Source organism: Xyrauchen texanus, chromosome 34 (assembly GCF_025860055.1).
Source record: "Xyrauchen texanus isolate HMW12.3.18 chromosome 34, RBS_HiC_50CHRs, whole genome shotgun sequence".
NCBI classification, from domain to species: Eukaryota; Metazoa; Chordata; class Actinopteri; order Cypriniformes; family Catostomidae; genus Xyrauchen; species Xyrauchen texanus.
This window is the reverse complement of record NC_068309.1, coordinates 2,322,813-2,347,638: the sequence shown is the minus strand read 5'-3', so window position 1 is coordinate 2,347,638 and position 24,826 is coordinate 2,322,813. Positions and strand designations below refer to the sequence as shown.

At 42.4% G+C, this 24,826-nt stretch overlaps 1 protein-coding gene across 1 annotated transcript in view; it reads left to right on the top strand.

The window, feature by feature from the left end:
* The window catches only part of LOC127627339 (guanine nucleotide exchange factor subunit RIC1-like), a 67,834-nt gene that overhangs the window by 6,912 nt on the left and 36,096 nt on the right, over window positions 1-24,826 (top strand). Inside the window, exon 2 of the mRNA XM_052103688.1 lies at window positions 4,433-4,540. Coding sequence (XP_051959648.1) covers window positions 4,433-4,540 — 108 coding nt within the window. The remainder of the gene's footprint in view (window positions 1-4,432; window positions 4,541-24,826) is intronic.

Sequence of the window (24,826 nt, the reverse complement as noted above, 5' to 3'; positions counted from 1 at the left end):
AATTTGAAGCCTGTCTGACCTTTAATGACCCCTCCACAAAACACACACGTGCTAAAGGTAAATGTATAGTCTGGTTGTGTGATGCTAGTGTGAACTAAATGTGTGTGTGCTGAGGTTTAAAGCTCCATTTTGGCTGAATGAAACCAGCACTTTGCTTCTATTTTGGTCTGTTTTTGTCAGTGGTGAAACTCCGTTTTCATCTGTACATTTTATTCTTTCTTTCTCCATGATGTGAATCCCTGCTGCTCTGGGAAAATATCATGCAGTACTGTTTATCTTGAAAATAAAGAGACAGATACAAAGCCCGATGGTTTTAAAGTCAACATGAAACCCATTTTACTGACCACCCTCTTCTATGCCAACTGGGTCTCATAGAATCACGTTAGTATACCTACATTTTTGCAGGATAATTTTTACACGGCTTGTTCTATGTATTGTGTTAGTTTCATGGGGAAATGAACACTAGAGGCGCTACAACAACGACTTTTATTCACTTTCACACAAATCACGAGTAAAACAGCAGATTATCAGTTCATTAATACTGACTTTTTGGGACTGCAGTACGAGTCCCGAAGAGAGCGCGAGTCTGCACGGGACCGGGGTACGAGTCCCGAAGAGCGCGCGAGTCTGCACGGGACCGGGGTACGAGTCCCGAAGAGCGCGCGAGTCTGCACGGGACCGGGGTACGAGTCCCGAAGAGCGCGCGAGTCTGCACGGGACCGGGGTACGAGTCCCGAAGAGCGCGCGAGTCTGCACGGGACCGGGGTACGAGTCCCGAAGAGCCCGCGAGTCTGCACGGGACCGGGGTACGAGTCCCGAAGAGCGCGCGAGTCTGCACGGGACCGGGGTACGAGTCCCGAAGAGCGCGCGAGTCTGCACGGGACCGGGGTACGAGTCCCGAAGTACGGCTACGAGTCCCGAAGAGCACGCGAGTCTGCAGGGGACCGGGGTACGAGTCCCGAAGAGCGCGCGAGTCTGCACGGGACCGGGGTACGAGTCCCGAAGAGCGCTCGAGTCTGCACGGGACCGGGGTAAGAGTCCCGAAGAGCGCGCGAGTCTGCAGGGGACCAGGGTACGAGTCCCGAAGAGCGCGCGAGTCTGCAGGGGACCGGGGTACGAGTCCCGAGGAGCGCTGAGTCTGCAGGGGACCGGGTACGAAGTCCCGAGAGCGCGAGTCTGCAGGAGACCGGGGTACGAGTCCCGAAGAGCGCGCGAGTCTGCAGGGGACCGGGGTACGAGTCCCGAAGAGCGCGCGAGTCTGCAGGGGACCGGGGTACGAGTCCCGAAGAGCGCGCGAGTCTGCACGGGACCGGGGTACGAGTCCCGAAGAGAGCGCGCGAGTCTGCACCGGACCGGGGTACGAGTCCCGAAGAGAGCGTGCGAGTCCGCACGGGACCGGGCTACGAGTCCCGAAGTACGGCTACGAGTCCCGAAGAGCGCGCAAGTCTGCAGGGGACCGGGGTACGAGTCCCGAAGAGCGCGCAAGTCTGCAGGGGACCGGGGTACGAGTCCCGAAGAGCGCGCGTGTCAGCAGGGGACCGGGGTACGAGTCCCGAAGAGCGCGCGAGTCAGCAAGGGACCAGGGTACGAGTCCCGAAGAGCGCGGTAGTCAGCAAGGGACCAGGGTACGAGTCCCAAAGAGCGCGCGAATCAGCAAGGGACCGGGGTACGAGTCCCGAAGAGCGCGCGAGTCTGCACGGGACCGGGGTACGAGTCCAAGAGCCGTAGTCTGCACGGACGAGTACGAGTCCAAGAGCTGAGTCTGCACTGGACCGGGGTACGAGTCCCGAAGAGAGCGCGCGAGTCTGCACGGGACCGGGGTACGAGTCCCGAAGAGCGAGCGTCACGAGTCACGAAGCGCGACGCGTGTCCGCGGACCGGGTACGGGTCCGAAGAGAGCCTGAGTCGCAAGGGTCCCGAAGAGCACGCGAGTCTGCAAGGGTGCCGAAGAGCTTGCGTGTCTGCGTGACGAGTACGAGTCCGAAGCGTGTCTGCAGGACCGGCGTCGAGTCTTGAAGAGCGCGCGATGTCTGCACGGACGGCGTCGAGTCTTGAAGAGCGCGCGTGTCTGCACGGGACCGGCGTACGAGTCTTGAAGAGCGCGCGCGTGTCTGCACGGGACCGGCGTATGAGTCTTGAAGAGCGCGCACATGTCTGCACGGGACCGGCGTACGAGTCTTGAAGAGCGCGCGAGTCAACATGTGAGCCCAATGTGTCATAGAAGCACGACAAAATGACGTGGTTGTTTTTCAGCTCACATTTACTTTTTCTGACATTATCGGTTAGGGTAGGGAGGTACATTTTGTACCTCATTTGTTTGGGAGAGTATTTAACTCACTTTTAGTGCCACACAATGGACATTTTACGTCAGAATTGATGCAGTATGTGTAATAAATTTAACTTTGCCAAACGGACTTCACAGAAGTGCTGGGCAATATGCAAAATATATTTTCAGTAAATTTTATTGGAAAAATATCACGATTATATCCTCATTCCCCTGCGATGGACTGGCGACCTGTCCAGGGTGTCCCCGCCTTTCCGCCCAATGTTAGCTGGGATAGGCTCCAGCCCCCCGCGACCCTGTACAAAGGATAAGCGGTTGACGATGGATGGATGGATGGATATCCTCATTCCCCCTACCGAGGCTTGGTGAATCTTTTTAGTATAACTTAAATTAATTGACTTAAAAACTTCAAATTGCGCTTTAAAAGAAATGAAATAAGCTATTAAAATAACGAAGTTTTCAAAAAATCTTATGTAACCACCTTCCCAAATAAAGTTGAAAATGACTTATAGCTACAGATTAAGAACTAAAGACAATTATAAATGGAAAGATAATGATAATAATAATAATTTCCTCTTTCAAAACAGCTAAAACAGTTTGTTTCTTCACTTCATCTGTGCCTGAATGAATAGAAAGCACCAGTTTTTATCCAGTTATGGTGCGTTCACATACGATGTGCAAACATTTTTCGCCTTGCATTGCTCGCGCGAGTTTGACCGCTGGATTAAATTGTGTTTAAACTCCCGCCCGCATGAGTAACGCGAACCCGCGACTATTCCCCCTTCTCTTCCGGAAACGGACTGGAGGCGGGGCTTCTATGACATCACAATGATTGCTGCTCCGTATCTGTTGTGGAAGTCCCAGAAACGTTGACGATGCATCGTACAATTCCTGGTGCCCACACACCACTACAACCATTTTATCATTATCGAACTCACGACTCCAGGGGCGATAGCCAGCCTCAATACTCGATGAGCTACCCAGGTCCCCCTATTTTCACTGTTCTTGGTGCAAAGGGCAAAATGGCACGTTTACCTATTAAAATGAATATCGGATGCTAAAACTACATCGATTTATAGTCCTTACCAGGAAAATGCTTTAACATCTGTTGTTGTTTTGGCTTGAGGACGTGCTATTGGCTGTTGTCATTCCATAATTAATGAGGTATGTCTGTGCAGGTTTTGGGGACAGTTTGGGGGTGTTTTTAATTAACATTTAAAAGTTTATTGGGGGTTATAGTAATGTTTTAAGTTCCAGTTAATGTTAATTATGTCATGGTATGACATGGGTTCATTTTTTAGTTACCATGGGTTAGATTAGTGTTCCTCTGAGTTGGGTGAAATACTGTTACCAATTGATTTGGTGTTTTTGAAGCACTCGATCACATGACTTGATCAGTGTGATATAAGCTTAGATGCATTGGTTTGGCATGAGATTCGTTATGGTTTAAAGCTTTATGAAGCGTGTTTAAGGGCGCGTTACTTATTTTAGTCCTGACCTATTGATTATTTGAGCGATACATCACTTTGATCATTATTATCTATCGAGAACAGGAAAGAAATGTCTCAAAGTGGTCAGTAGTCACTCCTTTTCAGTCAATTTCAATGCTATGCTACTATTAATCCAATCAAAAGTGTGCATATTTTTATTCCCAAGGCGGTGCAGTAAATACTATTACAATGTTTATAACCTGAACCTATTTAAGAATGAGTTTTGCATTACAGTAATGAGAATTTGTGGGTGTGAAAATAATACCACAATGCAAATAAATCAATCAATCCAATGGTTCTAACAGAATACTTCATTTTCACTATTTCAAATCTAATTTCTTATTTCTTTCTTTTGATTTTGGGGTGAAAAATGACTTGGACATATTCTTGATTTGTGACATTCACCCGAGCGATATAATGCAAGCTCTTCTATTTCTGATAATTCTTTTGATGGATGTTTGTTTGTTTGATCTGGTTAGGAGTCACTTCCTCTTAAAGTTTCCCTTGACACATTTCTCCATTTCTGCTGTTTAGTTCAATTTCACTTCTGTGATTTTTATTCTATGAGTCAACCCAATAAATGAATCTACTGTGCACGTGTTTATTGAAGTCTGGTAACTAATTCTGTCTGTCTGTCTGTCTGTCTGTCTGTCTGTAGCCCAGCGTGCTGATCGTCAGTTACATTGAGTCGGGGAAAGCCGCTGCACAGTTTGGCTTTTATCAACAGGCCGAATGGAAGCCAGACGACTCTATGATCGCTGTGGCGGTGAGTAAAACAGTAACACATATAAACATGAGTCTGTGAGTGTGTTCTGGTCTGTGTGATTCGTTACGGTGAAGCCCCTTTTGTTTATTCAGGAGCTCTGTTGGGTTCGTCAGTGGTTTAATTGCATGTTTTGTGACCTCAGAAGTGACCAAACCCCGTGTGTTCGATTAAGGATTAAGCCTGGCTTGTTCGCGAGGGTTTGTGCGCACACGGTGACGTCGTCATCGCGGTGTTCGCCGTGCCTCCGCAAAGCTCTGTTTTGTGCGGGCGGGATCATGCACATGCCGATATTTTGTACTTTTCGTGCGGTGCACGTGCACTGCTTCAATCCCATTGGATGGATTTGAGGAAAGGGGCGGGGCATATGTGCCTGTGCTTTTAAAGTAGAGTAAAACAACTGCAAGTAATGTTAACCCTCCTACGGTATACAGTCATTTTTGACTGAAATAAATGTAACTCATTTAATGAAAGTGGTTGCCTTTATCTGAGCTGTACAGGCCTGTGTCTGGTGTCTTCCTCCATTTGCCATCTTATCATACAAAATTAAATTGGGCTTTAGTGCTCTGTTGTTTTCCAGCTGATGACAGAAATGTAGAAATATAGATATATGTAGACACACTGAGAAATATAATTATAAAAATAAAATGTTACTATAGAAAATGTTTATTCTGATTCTTCTGCTTTATACTATAATTTAATTTCATAATATTGCAGTTAATTTTAGTTTCTTGATGTTCATTTTCTTGACATTATTTTGCATTTGCTTTGACTTTAATGTTTCTGTTTGTAATAAATTATTGGTATAAATGTTTATTCTGTGTTTGTAACATCATGGTCAGGTTTGATTGCAGCAGAATGACATTAACTGCAAAAACTGACACTTCAAATCAATTTAAAATGATAAACTTTGACAAATAATAGTTTAATAATGTTTAAATATATCTCCAAATGCACATCATGTGATACAATATAAAATTAGGTAACCAAATACTTAATAAGCCAATACTTTTTTGTATATTCATATTAATGGGAAAATTTAGATATGTATATGTAAATAAGATCAAATAGCAGACAGACAGACAGACAGGGAGCGAGCCAGACGGACAGACAGACAGGGAGCGAGCCAGACGGAGGACAGACAGGGAGCGAGCCAGACGGAGGACAGACAGACGGACAGACAGGGAGCGAGCCAGACAGACGGACAGACAGGGAGCGAGACAGACAGACGGACGGACAGACAGGGAGCGAGACAGACAGACGGACGGACAGACAGGGAGCAAGACAGACAGACGACAGTCAGACGTCAGACAGACGAGAGACCAAAGACTGACGGACAGATGACAGTTGGACGGACGGACAGACAGACGACGACAGACAGACAGACAAGAGACAGACGAGAGACGACGGACAGACGTCAGACAGACGAGAGACCAAAGACTGACGGACAGATGACAGTTGGACGGACGGACAGACAGACGACGGACAGACAGACGACGACAGACAGACAGACAAGAGACAGACGAGAGACGACGGACAGACAGACAGACGAGAGACGACGGACAGACAGACAGGGAGTGAGCCAGACAGACAGACAGACAGGGAGCGAGCCAGACAGACGACAGACAGGGAGCGAGCCAGACGGAGGACAGACAGACGGACGGACAGACAGGGAGCCAGACAGACAGACAGACGGACAGACAGGGAGCGAGACAGACAGACGACAGTCGGACGGACAGACAGACGAGAGACCGAAGACTGACGGACATATGACAGTTGGACGGATGGACAGACAGACGAGAGACAGACGACGGACAGACAGACGACAGCGAGACAGACGACGGACAGATAGACGACGACAGACGGACAGACAGACAAGAGACAGATGACAGACGGACAGACAGACAGACGACGACAGTTGGACAGCCGGACAGACAGACAAGAGATAGACGAGAGACGACGGACAGACAGATGACAGGGAGACAGACAGACAGACAGACACATAAAATCTCAAAAGAAATGCATAATTGTATTGTTCTTCAGGGAAGAAGAGATGGTATTATCATCATCATCATAAAAAAGTGTTACACATCAGACCCTTCCGGTCAAATGACCACAAATACCAAAGGGAAGTGACATTTTTCAACACTATAGGAGGATTAAAAGGACAATGTTTTCAGTGAAATTACCTGTTGTTCAGAAAGACAAGAATAAAAAGGTCTAAACGATACACTAAAGTTTCATTACAGCTCTTTTTACAGTGTGCAAAAAAAATGTAATTTGAGTTGAAACTAATATTTTGAATGTAGATCTTATCTTGACTAGGCTATCAAATCTAAAACACTAATATCTGTAAACAAATAAAAATCTTTGAGTTTAAAGTATAAACAAAAATGTTTTTGGCATGAATGTTTTAGCAAAGAAATGCATCTGATTGGTGTCAGGTGAAAATAAAACCAGGTAATTATACCGGACTCTCTTAAAACCAAACAGTTGTTCAGAAAACCCACTGACTAATCGATTGTGTCGGGGGCTGTTCAGACCGAAAGCCGTAAATCTAGACGCAGCACAACAGATTGAACAGCATGCAATTGTCACAACAATCAAATTCTTTTAACTTGACATGCCGTCTTTAAAGCGGCGCTCTTGCATAAGATCCTGGAAAAATGCCGAGATGTGCCGCCACGGTCAAAAACGTCCATCTTCCGCATGCTTGCATAGACAAACTGCGTAGGCGAACACAAAACCGAATTATAGGCAAAAGCAGTTACAAACAGAAGTCAGCATGTGTCAGTTGTTAAATAGTTAAACTGAGTTACCGCAGTAGAATAGCTGTCACTTATTGAGGCACAGTTTTACAGTGAATGAATGCATCTTTTGTTGTCGTTTCTCTTTTGTTTGGCTGTATAACTGCTGTCATTCTGTTCTATTAACACGCACGCAGACGGACAGAGATGAGCAAAGACAGCTCGTCATTTGTCTCTTTACATGCTACACAAAAGACACTTTCATTTGGTTGAAAACACGGATTATGAAAAGTGAATCTTGGGTCCTTAAGGGGTGTTCGCACAGGGCACGATCTTGCACACAGGACACAATCTTGCATTATTTTATACATGGTTGCTGTGTGTTCTTGGGCATGTTTGGACATTGTGAACACAAGAATGTGTACTATATGAATGGACCATAAGAAAGTGCAACGTACTGAATGGACTATTTCTGTCCCTCAGAAACGAATCCGCTTGTGTGATGTGTTTAGTGACATTAGATCTCAGAGTTTCCATTGGCTGACTTCACAGTGGTGCAGAATTACTGCAGAACCCGAGGCTTCCTTTCACACTGTTGTTTGTGTCTCCGGTTCCTCTGAGTTTGAAATCAACCATTAGAACGTCGGAGTGATGGAGATGTTCAACATAAACAATCATGTTTACTGTCAATACTCTTGCATGATACAAGACAAAGCAGCTGATGGATGTTTATTGGCTAAATGCTGTAGATTGTACTTGTGGTTTATCTGCATGAATTTTTAGTGGTTGATATTGATATAATAGAGCGCAACAGTCTGGTTCCGGAAGTGAATCGCTATCTTAAACTCTCTTAAAATAGTTGATTTCTGTACTTATAATCGGCATTTTTAAATCAATAGTTTTATATTTTTCCATCGTTTTTAATTCGATTGCATCATTTGCACTGCATCATGGGATTGTAGTTCATTTCCTCATTAATGAAGTTTAAGGAATTAGTTCACCCAAAAATGAAACTCTCATAATTGACACACCTTTAAGCCTTCTCAGATGTGTATGACTTTCCTACTTCAGCAGAACAAAAATTAAGATTTTTATAAGCACATTTCATCTCTGTTTGTCCATATAATGGAAGCGAATGCATGCCATCAGTCGACTGGCTGATTGATGGTGAGAAAGAGAGAGAGAGAGAGATATTGTTTTATATATATATATTTTATATTTCTCCCCAATTTGGAACGGCCAATGCGCTCTTAAGTCCTCGTGGTGGCGTAGTGACTCGCCTCAATCCGGGTGGCGGAGGACGAATCTCAGTTGCGTCAATCCGCGCATCTTATCACGTGACTTGTTGAGCGCGTTACCATGGAGATGTAGTGCGTGTGGAGGCTTCACGCTATTCTCCGCGGCATCCACGCCCCACTGAACGCGAACAACAAGGAGGTTACCCCGTGTGACTCTACCCTCCCTAGCAACCGGGACAATTTGGTTGCTAAGGAGACCTGACTGGAGTCACTCAGCACGCCCTGGATTCAAACTCACGACTCCAGGTGTGATAGTCAGCGTCAATACTCGCTGAGATACCCAGACCCCCTGTTGAATTTCTTATTAAACTTTGTTTTCTGTTCAGCTGGTTCCCGCCACCTCCTTGCCCGTCCTTAATTCGTTACAGTGGTGCTGAAACCCGGGAGGTAGGAGGAATGCGCTGTTGTGGAGTTGAAGATGGGGAGGAGCGGTTCCATCCGCCAGGGGCCGGAGGACTCGCTGCCGTCTGACGGGCGAGTGAACAGAGGGCAGAGGAGTGGTTGAGGACCGGGCGACGGCCGTGCATCATCACGGCACGGCCACGCCCCCCTCCTCATCACAAACTTCAATTTACTTCAGAAGACATTAATTGCTCGACTTGAGTCGTGTCGATTACTTTTATGCTGCCTAAATGTGCCTTTTTGTCCATCAATCAGCCAGTAGACTGATGACACCAGTTTACTTCCATTGTTTGGACAAACAGAGCTGAAATGTGCTCATAAAAATCTTCATTTCATCTCTGCTGAAGGAAAGTCACACGTCTGGGATGACTTAAAGAAGAGGCATGAGAGGATTCAGATTTTTGGGTGAACTACCCCTTTAAGTACACAGTCTTGCATCTTTGTCATTGTGTCCGATTGTCAAATACTTTTAAGCTTTAAATCGAAGTTTGTAATGTTGCGATTCACCTCGGAGCTGGTTGATTTGGTTCATGGCTTACAACTCTTTTAAATAGGATTGATGAAATATGATAAAAATGAATGGGTAAAATGTTTCTGGAACCATGGTGGCAAACAATTAATACAATCTCTAATACAGTCGCTCTTGAGTCTTTGTTTTATGCAAGAACGACATCAGAGCAGACGTGTATCTCTTCTTCTGTCTCTCTCTCCAGCTCATCATCCTGTTATATGAGCAGAACTGTCTGTGTTTGAATATTCATCTTGCAGGTTAATTTACATGGTCACAGATGATAACAGTAAATGTCAGCGAACGGGAGACGTGATGAAGAGAATGCCACGGGCATAATGGATTCTTGTAAATCTATTGTCATTCAGTCCAGACTGGTGTCATGTCATGTCTATAAATGACAAAACCCCAACAAGGTTTTGGCATATGATAGTTCAAAACAGTTGTTTGCTTATAGAGATGTGCAGGGTGGTCAACTAATCGACTATTCGTCCAACAATTGACTAGTTGATTATTTGGGACGACTACTAACATGGTTTGGTACTTTTATGCGTTGCGTTACAACAAAGCGCTGCATCAACACATTTCAAGATGATCACTTTAGGACAGTTAGCCTCTCCAGTGAATAATGTTCCCATATTTTTTAGGTGTTGTGGAGCGATTAAAGTGTTTTGCTGATTCTGTCTGTCACTACTTGCAAAAATAGGTGCTGTAAAAGGTTTAAACTGCTTGATGTTGTGATCTAGATGTAGTTTTTGAATGTGGTGTCAGACAGCTGTCCATAAATCTCTCTGTCTGTCGCACTGCCGTCTTCGGTCGGCCCTTATCCCTCTCTGAGGCTTCATTAGCCGGATTAGGAGCCGGGTGTGCAGCATCATGACCCAGCACCGCCCTCTGCCCTGCCACATACCTCCCTCGTTCTTTCAGGCCGGGTGCTCCCGGCATGATGTACATTCCCCCCTCCCTCTTTCCCTGGAGAGGGGCGTGCCTTCCACTCCATCTGCCTGCAGGTCATCCCAGTCTACCTGGAAGAGGGAGGGGACAAGGGGATGGAAACAAAACAAAAGTGTGGCACCTACGCGCCGTCCCGGCGATTGTGCCAAATTAACAAAACTTTTTTAAAAGAGAGGGAAAGGCCAACACAGAGCGGCATTGGAAGAGAGAGGAAAAAAAACACTTACTCGCTGGTTCTCCGATACGCCGCAGCTTGGTCCTCGGCCACTCCTCCACTCTCTAATAGATGACAGCCATGCCTCCCCGGGCGGATCGGAGGCAGACCTCCGGCCCCTGGCAGACGGAATGCCCTGCCGTGTTTTTGGTGGACGGTAGGGGTCTCCCCCGCCCCTGGCATCGTTAACCACTCCGGGCGGTTGGTTGGGAGCCCCTCCTCACCTCACGGTCAGTGGCCGTTCCTCCGCTTCCAGGCGGCCCGGCTCCCGTCCCGGCGGATGGCCGCGGCTGCTCCGTTGGGGTGGATGGTAGTGGCGAGGACTCTACTACGGTGCATCCCTCCTCCTTCCTGGGTTTCGGCACCAGTGTAAAGGAGTTAAAGGGAAAGGAGGTGGCGAGAACCGGTTTGATGATATAAATAATATTTTAATTATATACTTAACCAAAAAGACAAACACACACAGGTGTCGGACAGCCACCCCTAAATCTCTCTCTCTGTCGCACTGCCGTCTTCCGTCAGCCTTTATACCTCTCTGAGGCTTGATTAGCCTGATTAGGAGCCGGGTGTGCAGCATCACCACCCCGGCCTCCGCCCTGCCACATACTTATACAAAGACATAGAAATAAAAGCTTGGGAAATAAAAGCATACACTATAATAAACACCACTCACAAAGTTAAAACTTATTCAAAGGCCAAAGCAAATAAATAAGTCTGTAGGCCAGTTCAGAAAGCATCAATGCACAATGCTGATTTCATAGACTTGGGCAAATCATTCCATAGTCTAGGGGCTGCCTCTGAAAAAGCACGGTCGCCTTTGCACTTCAAGCGGGACCGTGGACACAACTGGTCAGTAGAGCGCAAGAATCTTTGGGATTGATAAAGGATGATCAAGTCACTGATAAACAGTGGCACCAATCCATGTAGGGCTTTAAATACAAACATTAACACCTTATATTGGATTCCAAACTTCACCAAAGGCCAGTGAAGAGCTGCCAAAATGGGTGTTATATGGTCCCTCTTCCTGGTATTAGTTGAAAGCCTTGCTGCTCATTCTGCACAAGCTGGAGGCGAGAAACTGAGGGTTGACTAATGCCTACATGTAAGACATTACAATAGTGCAATCGTGTAGAAATAAAAGCATGCATAACATTTTCCAAATCTCTGACAGAGAGGATAGATTTTAGCTTAGAAATACCAAAAAAAAATCGTTTTTCACAACAGCATTGATCTGAAAATCAAATCTAAGCTCAGTCAAAAATAACTCCTAGATTCTTCAAATGAGTGTGCATTTACCAAACGGTAAACCAAATCTGTCTGTCGTATCCTTATCGCATCTGACGAAAAGCAATAAACTTTGTCTTATCCTCATTTAATTGGAGAAACGGATTCGCCAACCAACCTTTGACCTCATCAAACAGTTATAGAAAGAGAAATAATAGAAGAATAATCGTCATGTTTAAGGGTAGGTACAGTTGTAGGTCATCAGCATAACAATTATAACATATTCCATTTTAATTTTTTTAAATAAACCCCAGAGGCAACATATATAACGAGAAGAAAATCGGGCCAAGGATTGAACCTTGTGGAACCCCACAAGAAATAGTGACGGATAATGAAGAACCGTTCCCAATCCTGTCCGAACAAGTTATTTCCTGCAAGTATGAAGAAAAGCACTTAAGGGCCAAGCCCTTAATAGCTACATAATCCCTAAGACGTTTATCAAAATAGTATGGTCTATAGTGTCAAAGGCTGCACTCAAATCCAATAACACTAATGCCACACATTTTCCTGAATCTGTACTTAAAATTTCATTTGCAAGTCTTTTAAATGTACCAGAGAGACTAGCTCAAAGCACAAGCGGTTTTCTTGACCCTCTGTATTTGACCCTTTCTTGCTTTTCTTACTAACTATAGTTATTGAATCTGTTTATTCATTGAATATCCATTTGTAGCGAAGTTGAAGTGCTGCGCTTAGCATCCGTATATCCCTCTGAAATGTGTCTGATCTGGCTCACGTGAGCATAACGGAGCTAAATTTGGGGTCAAGCCCTGAAAGGGCGATGACCCCTATTGTAATCGTTAGTGATATTATTATTATTTTTTTCCCCATGGGAGTCTATGGCAGCCCATAAAACCGTTTGCAGGAATGTTAAGAAGTTTTGCACCCAGCTAGAGGACAGTCTGACCTGATACCACTGCAAATTTGGAGTCTGTAACTCAAACCCTTTAGCGCCACCAACAGGTCAAATTTTCACCCATGTTTACACTAATAACTTTTGAACTAGTCCTAGAGACAAAGTTATTTTTCCCCTGATTCCTGAGCTCACGTTGAGTCGATTGTATACCTTGGTTTCGATTTCCACCCACTAGCTTTTCCGCCATTTTGAATTGTACTTCCACCATTTTCGCTACTTCTACAGTTTTTGTCCGTTTCCACCAAAATTATGTGTTAAAGCGATCGTGAGCTAGAGCTACACAAGTTATCTTTTTTTTCCTCGATGGACTTCATTTTGGGCGTCGGCCATTTTGAATTTGGTCACAAAATGCTGTATTTTATGAACGCATTGGCGTATTGTTACGAAACTTTGTATGAGTCATCAGGACCATGCCCTGAAGGTGCCTGAGAAGTTTGTGTCCAGCACCACCTAGTGGTGGAAAAGTATTTTAACTTTGAGCTCATTCACAGGACTGGTCTCAGTTAAGTTCGTGAGGACTTGCTAAGCGCAACTATACCATATTTGCTATAGTTCACCTTATCGCCTGTTGCCACTTCGAAAATAGTTCCGAAACTACTTTAGCAAATTGCTTTAAAGCTGTTCGTCCGATCAAGAGCAAAACCACTAAAATAAGAAGCATCATTAGTAAATATATTAAAATTTAAGAACATGGCAAAATTTTAATCGTAAATATTAAACGGGCTGATACATTTTAAAAGTGGTCTCTGCTTTTACGTAAATATATATAATTCTTAAGTGAAATGAGATATTTTCACCAAACTTGACACACTTATATAAGGGCTCAACCTGAGAACACACCGAAAAAGTTGTGGGGTTTGGCCATTTGGTGGCTCTATAAAAGGGAACAATATGAAAGTGGCTCTAAATATAGAAACTTCGGTCAGATTAATTAGAAAATGTGCATGAAGTGTCTTTGTGGGAGTTGCCATCATTGATCATGAGGACCGTTGCATATGTTGAGAAACATGGCAGCCATTGGCCAGTCATCATCAAATTTGACATTGTAAAAGCTGACTTTTCCCATTTTTTCCAAAATATCCTACAAAGTGCTTGAGAATGTATAGTGTGCAATGTTGCACTTAACACCCTCTGCACAACCTTGAGTAAACACTCTTTATTAATGTACTAAAATGCATATTGAAAGGAGCGTTCAAATTTGGTATGTTTGTCAAGCACTGACGACGACATGCGTTCAGACTGATTGCATACTTATGCTAAAACTAACACCGTGCAATGAATAAAACCGAATGCGTGTCTCGAGATGCATTTTTCAAAGGTTGAATTGCCTTTTTAATTGACAAAGCATCTAAAAAAATGCAGTGCACTTGCATGAGATGCTAAAAAACAGCAAGACATGCCGCAAAAGTCAAAGATGTCTAGCGCATGTATACTGTACATAAGAAAAGATGGTCGCGAATGGAGTGAACGGCCCCTTAGCTGGAGGTCTTTGGTGGTTATGCCTTGGCTTGCTCTAATTAGTGTCTTGCTGCATAATCATTAAGTATGAAAATACAACTGTATTAACGAAAAACGCTGGTTTGAAATGATTCCTGAGAAATGGTGTCACGAAGATGACTGCGAGCGCGCCAAAATGGACTTCATGCTGTATCTCCGCAACACTTTGACGGATTGTAACAAAACTTGGTATGTGTCATCGGCATCATGCCTTGATGTCACCTGCTCCGTTTCGCCACACTGCACCTTGAGATAGCAAAAACGGCTATTTTGGCTTATAACCCTTGAACGCTTTGGTCAAAAATGATAAAACTGGTCTCTTTAGATTCTGTGAAATATTCAGAGTCAAACGATATCCAATTGTCCCATGTCGGCCATTTTGGGTGTCGGCCATTTTGAATTTGGCCACAAAATGCTGTATTTTATGAACGCATTGGCGTATCGTTACGAAACTTTGTATGTGTCATCAGGACCATGCTCTGAAGCTGCCTGAGAAGGTTGTGTCCGGCACCACCTAGTGGTGGAAAAGTATTTTAACTTTGAGCTCATTCACAGGACTGGTCTCAGTTAAGTTCGTGAGGACTTGCCAAGCACAACTATACCATATTTGCTATAGTTCACCTTATCGCCTCTTGCCACTTGCCGAAACTACTTTAGCGAATTGCTTTAAAGCTGTTCGTCGTTATTATGAAGCTTGAGTTTGTGGTAGTACTATGGCACCGGTATATGCTAATGTGCAGCACTCGGTTAACTTTCAAGCGTTCTTTACTCGTTGTACATTTTTACTTAATATTTGAGCATATAAGCTGGCTATATCTTCTGACTAACGTTTTACGCACATTTGTTTACAACCAGAAATGTTATTAATGCTATTACTTTATGCTTTTAATGCTTTATATTGACTTGTTGCATCCTCTTGTGGACGTAGAAGACTATGTCTTGTAGATTTCCCCCTATCTGAAATAATGTCTGTAAAATTGGAATAATTCAAATAGTTGTATTTAGTTTCTCCGCCCTGTTGAAAACGCTACCGCATACCATCTGTATACCATCTCAGAGTTCTGAGGGCACTTAGCTGAGGGCACACAGCGAGTGTTTTGCCAGTTTGAGACTGTTGATAGAATAGTTAAAACACTCGTTCTTTCATCTGCTCAAAATCGTGGATGAACGTGTAACCCTCCAGACGATCAGTCCCTCTCGACTTCAAGAACCCTATTTTTATCTTCTCTTGTGAGCATCGGCACCGTTTGTTCTGGGTAAAGGATGATAACAGCGTGTCGGGTTTTCATAGATGTTTAGTCTGCAGTTGGTGGTATACTGGCGGTGTTGGAGTTGTGTTCTCCGATAAACCAAACGCCTCCACACAACCTGTGAGCTGCTGGCGGTCTGAACGGGTTTATGTCAGACTAATCGATAAAGCAGCATGTATAATGTTGGCAGGTGGTTATTACCGTAGTCTGCTCCAAAACATTTCCATGAGGTCTTTGGCTGGATGCAGTAAGAACTAGTAATGTCAGAAAGTCATCCAAAGAATCTGTGAAAACAAAACTTTGCAGTGTGAGTGATGTAACATGAATATTTCCTACACTCTTCTGTGGGTAATAAAGACGGTGGGAAGAGCAGAAAATGATTGATTGCTGTGCGTTTACAGTCGGACTCTCCTCTGGTGTCCGTGTCTCATTGTGGACTCCTTTTCCAAGCGACCTTCAGTAGATTCTTGCAGTGTTACGCACCTCTCAATGGAGAGAAACCTAATCTGATGTGTGTTGTTTTGGTTGCTCTGCAGAAAGTTGCTGTTGATACGCTCAGGCCCATTGGCAGTCTAATATCTGAAGTCTTTGTTGGCCATTTTGTGGAGAACGAGGTGCGCTTTGATTACATATCTGAGATTGGCACGCCTGGCATCTTTGTTTCTGACTCAAAAAATCTTGCTGGTTTGTCTTTACATATACGGATTCTGCTGACGATGAATTGTCGTACAATCATTTTGATGCATTTGATAAACATTCCTTTAACTTTGAATCATATGATGAAGTTATAAAGTGATAAAAAGCGACATGCGATTTTATTTATTTATTTTTTTCCTTTTTTGAGACGTTCCTTGATTAAAAACTTAATATTGCACAAGCGTAGAATGACACGGCTAAATACTATTTTAAAAGTTTTACTATTTTCAATTACTAAAAAATGTCACTTTTTTTTTATCAACTTCCAATAAACGTCTTGGTTTATATCATAGACTGTAAAAAAAAGATGGCCGACGCCCCTTCGCTCTTTTCCATTGGTGAGAACTGAAGCCGCCAGTGTCCCGATATGGCGCTGACATCTTGGGACTTGAGTCTGCGCAGTTGCGATTTCGGGACCAGACCTGCGCAGTAGTGAACAGGAAGTAAAGCTGCGAAATCAAGGCCCCGCCCTCACTCTCGCTGAATCAATCGCAAGCACACGCCCCTGCACTTTTGACTTTTGACTTATGACAGTGTGAAATAATTAATTATAGAGATTTAGATATTAAATTTAAAGCTCCAATCTCCTCAGTCCTCCGAAGATCCCGAAAAAAAGTCAGTTGGTGCTTCAGTGACTACTTCGCTCGGAGAACCTGTCAATCACAGCTGTCAATCATGATGTCACAGCAGCGTTTTTATAGCATCAAATAACTAAAAACAAACTTATTTTGAAAACAAACACTTGAAATTACATCAACGTGATAGAAACGACAGTAAATGACAGAAACTATCTTTGGAAAAAAGATATGTGAAGTGTAATTTAATTGTTTAGTTGGTCTCACGTCCCGCTGAATAACATGGGGAGGCGGGGTTTATGACCTATACTAGGACCAGCCACCGGGGGGCGATCCAGACGTTTTGGCTTCACTTTTGAGGGCTTGTGCGGCACACTTGGTTTATATTTACACGGTTGTTTCTGGACATTAAATGATGTCATGTTCTATTATATTTAGGGCTGCCCGTATAGTGCAATTAATTATATAAAAAAAAAACAACGCAATTAATCATTACGCCAACCTGTCTGTAAATTACGTAATATGTCATTTTCCTACCGTTGGCAGGGCTGGATTGGTTATGTGGCATACCGGGCATTTTCCCGGTGGTCAGACGCACTTTGCGGCAGATGGCAGAACGGGCCACATAATGGCGCCAGGATATGCCGAATGGGGCGGCGAAATTAACAATAACACGAACTAATATGAGCTAACCGTTAGCAATAGCATTTATTAATTAACTCTAATAAAGATAAATAAATGATGTAAAAAAATATATTGTTAATCTACCCTTCGCTAAGCCCCGCCTTTAAAGCGTTTCTGACCAATCCTGTTTTAGCAGCGGTTGGCATTTCTCTGACGCGTTTGGTATTTTCCAAAGAGAGTCTACAGTAGTGACGTGAGTAAACAATCTTTAAATAAATATTGAGAAGAACATGCTAAGGATTAAAGTGTCATATTATTAGATAAATATGCTTTACAACGTCACTCTTCATTCCAGCCCACTTAATAATATGATCCACTCCGTTTATGAGAATATTTAGCCAAAAATCGCATCGTTCACGACAATCTCCCATTCATTCCTATGGGGAGTTCTGCAGAGCTTATCAGAGCCACCGACCCTAACCAAGGGGGGCGGAGCTTAGCGAAGGGTCAATTGTCTGTTCATGACACCGAATGCTTTAACGAATGTAACCTTATCGTGCAATAGTAATACATTTCGATTGTAAATTGCAATATTGAGAATTGTGGGTAAAATCTCAATGGCCCTAAATAGTGGCTTCATATCGATATCTACACGCAAAATATAACATCTAATTTGTTTCTTTTGATTTTGGAGTCAGATCAGCCCATATATGACCAAAAGAAAAACATCTAGAGACTCTTTACACCATCCAATCAAATCCTAAATGAATAAAAATCATGTGTCACTGGTAAATGCATCACTTTACTAAAGTAAAATGGGTTCAAATGCCGTTTCATGTTAGACTTTAGTTTTTTCTGTGTTCGTCGGAGAGAATGGCGTTTGTTTGCATGCCAGAAGCACAATAGAGCTCTTCAGAGAGTCCCACACAGAACTAAAACCAAACCCTCAGATCGCTGTTTTGTTCAGAGGAAGTCACAGATGCATTGTGGTTATATGGAGGATGCAACGCTATCGCTGTTAATCTCTGTTCTGATCTGTGCATGCAACTCTTTTGATTAAAATCTCTGAACGTGTTTCTTTTAACCGCGTCCACACACTTAAGATCTCCGACTCGTGTGTTTTTACAGTGTTGGACTTTGATGTTTCTGTCAGTTTTAAGGAGTAATTGTATATATTAACTCAAAGATGTGACGTACCCAAGACTCCGTAACCGTGGTAAAACCGCTGTAATTCACACCTCAAGTGGCTTATGGTTTTTAGAGACGAGCAGCAACAGTTAAAGGACAGTTCTCTTTAAAAATATACATTCTGTCATCTTTTACTCACCCTCATGTTGTTACAACCCACACGGCTTTAACTCGATCGAACACATAAGGAGATTTGCGACTGCGGCTAACATGTTTTTTGCTATCTCCATGGAAAAGAAAGTAATGCGTGTTTAGAATGACATGAGGGTGAATAAATGATGACAGAATTAAATCATTATTTGCTTATTTCCCACTTCATTCACCATTTGTTAATAATCTTCAATATAATTCCTGTGTCATTCAGTCGGGCTAATTTTTTAAGGTGGCACCTGTAAATCCAGGTGTATACACGGCTCACGTGTACAGGTAAACTCACGTCAGCCCATGACTGATATTTAACTATTCATCGCACCTTAACCAAACTCACACCTGCTGTTTGAAATCATTCATGAGACTAATATATTATTCGACTTTTGCATAATAATGAGTCGAGTTTGGAGGGAGGGAGAATGTTTTTGCATGGGATGAAAATAATGCCATAATGCAAAAAAACTCCTAATGGTTTCTAATATATGCTAAATTTTCTGTATGCACAATATCATTTATTATGTCTTTTTTTGGGCTGAAATGTGATCTGGACATGTTTGCGTGAGATTCACATAATTTCAGATTTATTGAATATTCTATATTAAAATGTTTGAGAGAAGCGCTGATGTTAATATCAACAGCAGCTTTCAGTGAAGGTCCAAATTTATAGCCGTAAAAAAGTCTTAAGTTATATAATAAAAGTCTTCATTATCATTTGAAGATGTCTTAAATTTAGGGACAGAAAAACAGGAATCTTGATATGACCATATGTAATCATTAAACTGTAAAATAGTGATTTAATGAAATAACTCTATAGTCTGTATGTGCTGCACACTTCAAAGTGAAGACGTGGCACTGTGAGCTCATGACAGTGTTTCCTGCGGTTTCAGAGCGGATCAAAATCAGTTCATTACTGCTTATTCTTGATTTATGACAATGTTTATTTTACAGCGCGTAGATGGTAATAAGTTGTAGATGATTTTAAGAGTGTGTGTTTTTATCGCGGCGCCGTTTTGTGGTCCGTTCTGTATAATGTGGCGGTTCATTTTAGCTTATCGCGGCCCATTCGGCACGTTTCGCGGTCGACCTACCGGCCCCCACGGTTCGTCTGGTGGCCAGTCCGCCCCTGATCGGCCCCAAAGTGCGTCGACCCACCGGGAAAATGCCCGGTATGCCAGATTACCGGTCCAGCTCTAGTTATGCACCAAAACATTTGCATTTTTTCTGGTTATTATTGGAAATGTGGTTGCTTGTTGCCTCTGTGTGTTTTCCCATCACGGTAAGAAATGGCTTGGAACACTTAATGTATCAATTTTAAAAACAATCGGCAGATTTATCAGTTATCGCCTTTCTAACAACACATTACTGTATCAACTAAATCCAAAATCGGTCGACCACTAATTCATATGTGTTGGTATTTTGGTACATAAAACAATAAATGATCTGGTATGGACATCCTGTTCTTATTTAAATTTTTTCAAGTATTAAAAAAGGTCTTAAAGTCTTAAATCGGATTTTAAAATCTGTGCAGCATCCCTGAATTATGTCAAAAAAACAACATTTATCAAAAACGTTATCGTAAAAAGATTTCTAGTGGCACTTACTCTTGCAAAACGTAAGATTCTTCAATGTACATTTCCGTGAAAAAGTATTGACCCCCTTCCTGATTTCTTCTGTTTTTGTGTGTTTTTTTTATACTACATCGTTTCAAAAATGTAACAAGATGTAACATAAAACAAAGGCAACATGAGTGAACACAAAATACAGTTTTCAAATATAGATATACTTTTTATTCAAGCAAACAAATTTATCCACCACCTATTTCACCCATGTGAAAAACTAACTGCCCCCTTATACTTAATAGCTGGTTGTGCTGTGGCTGGACCTTCAGCAGCAACAACTGCAATCAAACACTTCCGGTAACTGGAGATCGGCCCACTCTTCTTTGCAGAACTGCTTTAGTTCAGACACATTGAAGGGTTTTCAAGCATGAAGTGGCCGTTTAAGGTCCAGCCACAGTATTTCAATCGGGTTCAAGTCAGGACTTTGACTAGGCCACTCCAAAACTTTAATTTTGGTTCTTTTGAGCCATTCAGAGGTGGATGGGCCTCTCACAATAACTACATTTGTTGGACGATATATTGTCCTTGAAATAATTGTTAAACTATATTATTGCCATTTTAAGACCATTGTATGCCACTGATATAATGATAATATAATAGCATAGTAACGCAATTACACCCTTTCAAAGAGCATTGAACGTTTAATTCTTAAGAATATTCAGACTTTAAATGTAATCTGATTACTTGAATTTAAAAAGTAATACACTACACTGTTTTGTGCTAACAAGTAAGATTACAGTAATTCAATTGTAATTAGATTAATTAGACACCACAGCCAATGCTGTAAATTATACAGGAAACCTTTTAACTTGATCCATGACGAGAATATTAATACTTAAAATGAACTGCCGCATTGTGTCTGATGAGAACTTGTAACACTTTCTTATCAGTAACTATTATTGTAAACATGACAAAGGATTTCTTTCTCATTCCGATTTATTATCATAATGGTTTCTTATCATGAAGAAACTGCTCCTGGTTTTTGTTTATTAGACTTATCTAAATTCCTCTGGCACTTGGAAACGATGCATTAACTGGTGAGTACGTAATAATCACATGTGCAGGTTTAGTCAACTCCTTTCATGATCCCTTAGCAAACAAATAGCTCAGGAAACGTCAACTGGATGCAGTGTATCGTGTAGACGTGGTTAAACATATTGGCGTTGTGTAAGTACAGTTAAGGCCTGCTCACACAGGGGTTATAGTGGGGGTTTAATGTTAAAAGTGATTGGTTCATTATAAATGTTGTTTTTTTTCTTCCTTCAAATTTTTTTAATTTTTTTCCTCATTCTGATGGTTGATATGAACATTAATTGAAGCTCCTGACCCGTATCTGTGTGATTTCATACATTACACTGCTGCCACATGATTGGCTGATTAGATAATCGTATGAATAATAGATGTACAGGTGTAGCTAATAAAGTAAATGGTAAATGGTAAATGGTCTGCACTTATATAGCACTTTTTTCTAACCTCAGAGGTTAGAAAAACAACGCAAAATAAGTTAAAAAAAAGTAATATCAAGGGAAATAATCTGCTATTATAATATTTGTTATAATCGTGCAGCATTGGTTTCGCTTTGCTTTGTTGTGACTAAACCTTTCAGATGCATTTGAGAGACAGACCGAGACGTTCTGTAGACCCCATGGCATTGGGTAAACTTTTCCTTCAACTTCATTCTGGAATGCTGCGGAACGCAAAACATATTGCGAGGGAACGCAAATCTTATTGGGAGGGAACGCAAAACTTATTGGGAGGGAACGCAAAACTTATTGCGAGGGAACGCAAAACATATTGAGAGGGAACGCAAAACTTATTGGGAGGGAACACAAAACATATTGGGAGGGAATGCAAAACTTATTGAGAGGGAACGCAAAACTTATTGGGAGAGAACCAAAACTTATTGGGAGGGAACGCAAAACATATTGAGAGGGAACCCAAAACTTATTGGGAGGGAACCAAAACTTATTGGGAGGGAACCAAAACTTATTGCGAGGGAAACGCAAAACATATTGGGAGGGAACGCAAATCTTATTGCGAGGGAACGCAAAACTTATTGCGAGGGAACGCAAAACATATTGGGAGGGAACGCAAAACATATTGCGAGGGAACGCATATCTTATTGGGAGGGAACGCAAAACTTATTGGGAGGGAACGCAAAACATATTGCGAGGGAACACAAAACTTATTGGGAGGGAACGCAAAACTTATTGGGAGGGAACGCAAAACTTATTGCGAGGGAACGCAAATCTTATTGGGAGGGAACGCAAAACTTATTGCGAGGGAACGCAAATCTTATTGGGAGGGAACACAAAACTTATTGGGAGGGAACTCAAAACATATTGCGAGGGAACGCAAATCTTATTGGGAGGGAACGCAAAACTTATTGGGAGGGAACGCAAAACTTATTGCGAGGGAACGCAAAACATATTGAGAGGGAACGCAAAACTTATTGGGAGGGAACGCAAAACATATTGGGAGGGAACGCAAAACTTATTGCAAGGGAACGCAAAACATATTGAGAGGGAACGCAAAACTTATTGGGAGGGAACCAAAACTTATTGCGAGGGAACGCAAAATATATTGGGAGGGAACGCAAAACATATTGCGAGGGAACGCAAATCTTATTGGGAGGGAACGCAAAACTTATTGGGAGGGAACGCAAAACTTATTGGGAGGGAACGCAAAACTTATTGCGAGAGAATGCAAAACTTATTGGGAGGGAACGCAAAACTTATTGGGAGGGAACGCAAAACATATTGCGAGGGAATGCAAATCTTATTGGGAGGGAACGCAAAACATATTGAGAGGGAACGCAAATCTTATTGGGAGGGAACGCAAATCTTATTGGGAGGGAACTCAAAACTTATTGAGAGGGAACGCAAAACATATTGCGAGGGAACGCAAAACATTGGGAGGGAACGCAAAACTTATTGCGAGGGAAAATTTCCATTGAAAATTGCACCACAATCAAATAAATAATCACAATAAAAGCTGCCACAATCAGCTAATCTTGTCAGTTATAAAAGTGTCAATTCTAACATTATGGTTATGTTATAGTTATGCGAATGAACACAAAAGTTTTCACGAGGGAACGCAAAATTGTGAATGAACACAAAACGAGGGAATGCAAAACTAATTGCGTTTGTTTAATTGAGATTAATTTGTGGTTGACCATTGTAAACAATTACAGACGTGTTCGTTGCCCACTTTATGAAATGTAATTCAAAATGTAAACAATATTTTTTTTTTGCCGTTAAGAGGCCCGTGTAAAGCTGACCATCACTGTCTTGATTCTACTTAATAAAGTAGTTTGAGTACACAATTCTCATCTTGTTTTGACATAAAGAACATGGCATGCAGATGACCCACGCAAAATAAGTTAAAAAAAACGTAATATCAAGGGAAACAATCTGCTATTATAATATTTGTTATAATCGTGCAGCATTGGTTTCGCTTTGCTTTGTTGTGACTAAACCTTTCAGATGCATTTGAGAGACAGACCGAGACGTTCTGTAGACCCCATGGCATTGGGTAAACTTTTCCTTCAACTTCATTCTGGAATGCTGCGGATTTCTTCGAACAGCGACTTCCGTGCACATCATCTGTCGCTAAGCAACCAACAATAACAGGAAGGAGTGACATTCCAAGAGCTTTTGTTTGAGGAGGCGCAGCGGAGTTTTCTGGGTCATGTTTAGATATTTTGTTTTGAGAGGATTATGAGCTTATAAAGACCTCCATGATGGATTCACTTCATCTTGTGTTTGTGTGTTATATCAGATGATCTGGACAATGTGTGGACGCAGCAGGATTCTTTCTCATGAGTGGTTCAGATTTGAACAGATGTGAGGAAATTGTAGTAATGGAACAGTTTTATCTTGATTCTACTGCCTATTAAAGTTTGACAGCTTACCTAGTTATATAAACACATTGAAACCTAGAGAGCTGGGATGTCCTCATTTGGAGCTGCAGTCTGTTTCTGTTACTGATGCTGCAACAGTTCCCATTCAAAGCCTACATCTTCTGTTACCATGACAACACCATGCTGCTCCGCATCTATTCAGCATCATTGTGTTTCATTTGATCATGTACGGAAAATACATTATGTCATTCCTGTAACCTGATCAGCCTTGTGTGTTTTGTACACTGTGTGAAATATAAACACTAATTAGCAATTTCTCAGAAACAGCTCTGTGAAGTGTGTTTGGAGAAAGACCTCTGGATCTGGACAAGTCCCTGTGTGTGAGAACTGTGTTCAGAGAAAGACTTTGGATCCGGACGAGTCCCTGTGTGTAAAGTGTGTTTGGAGAAAGACCTCTGGATCCGGACGAGTCCCAGTGTGAGAAGTGTGTTTGGAGAAAGACCTCTGG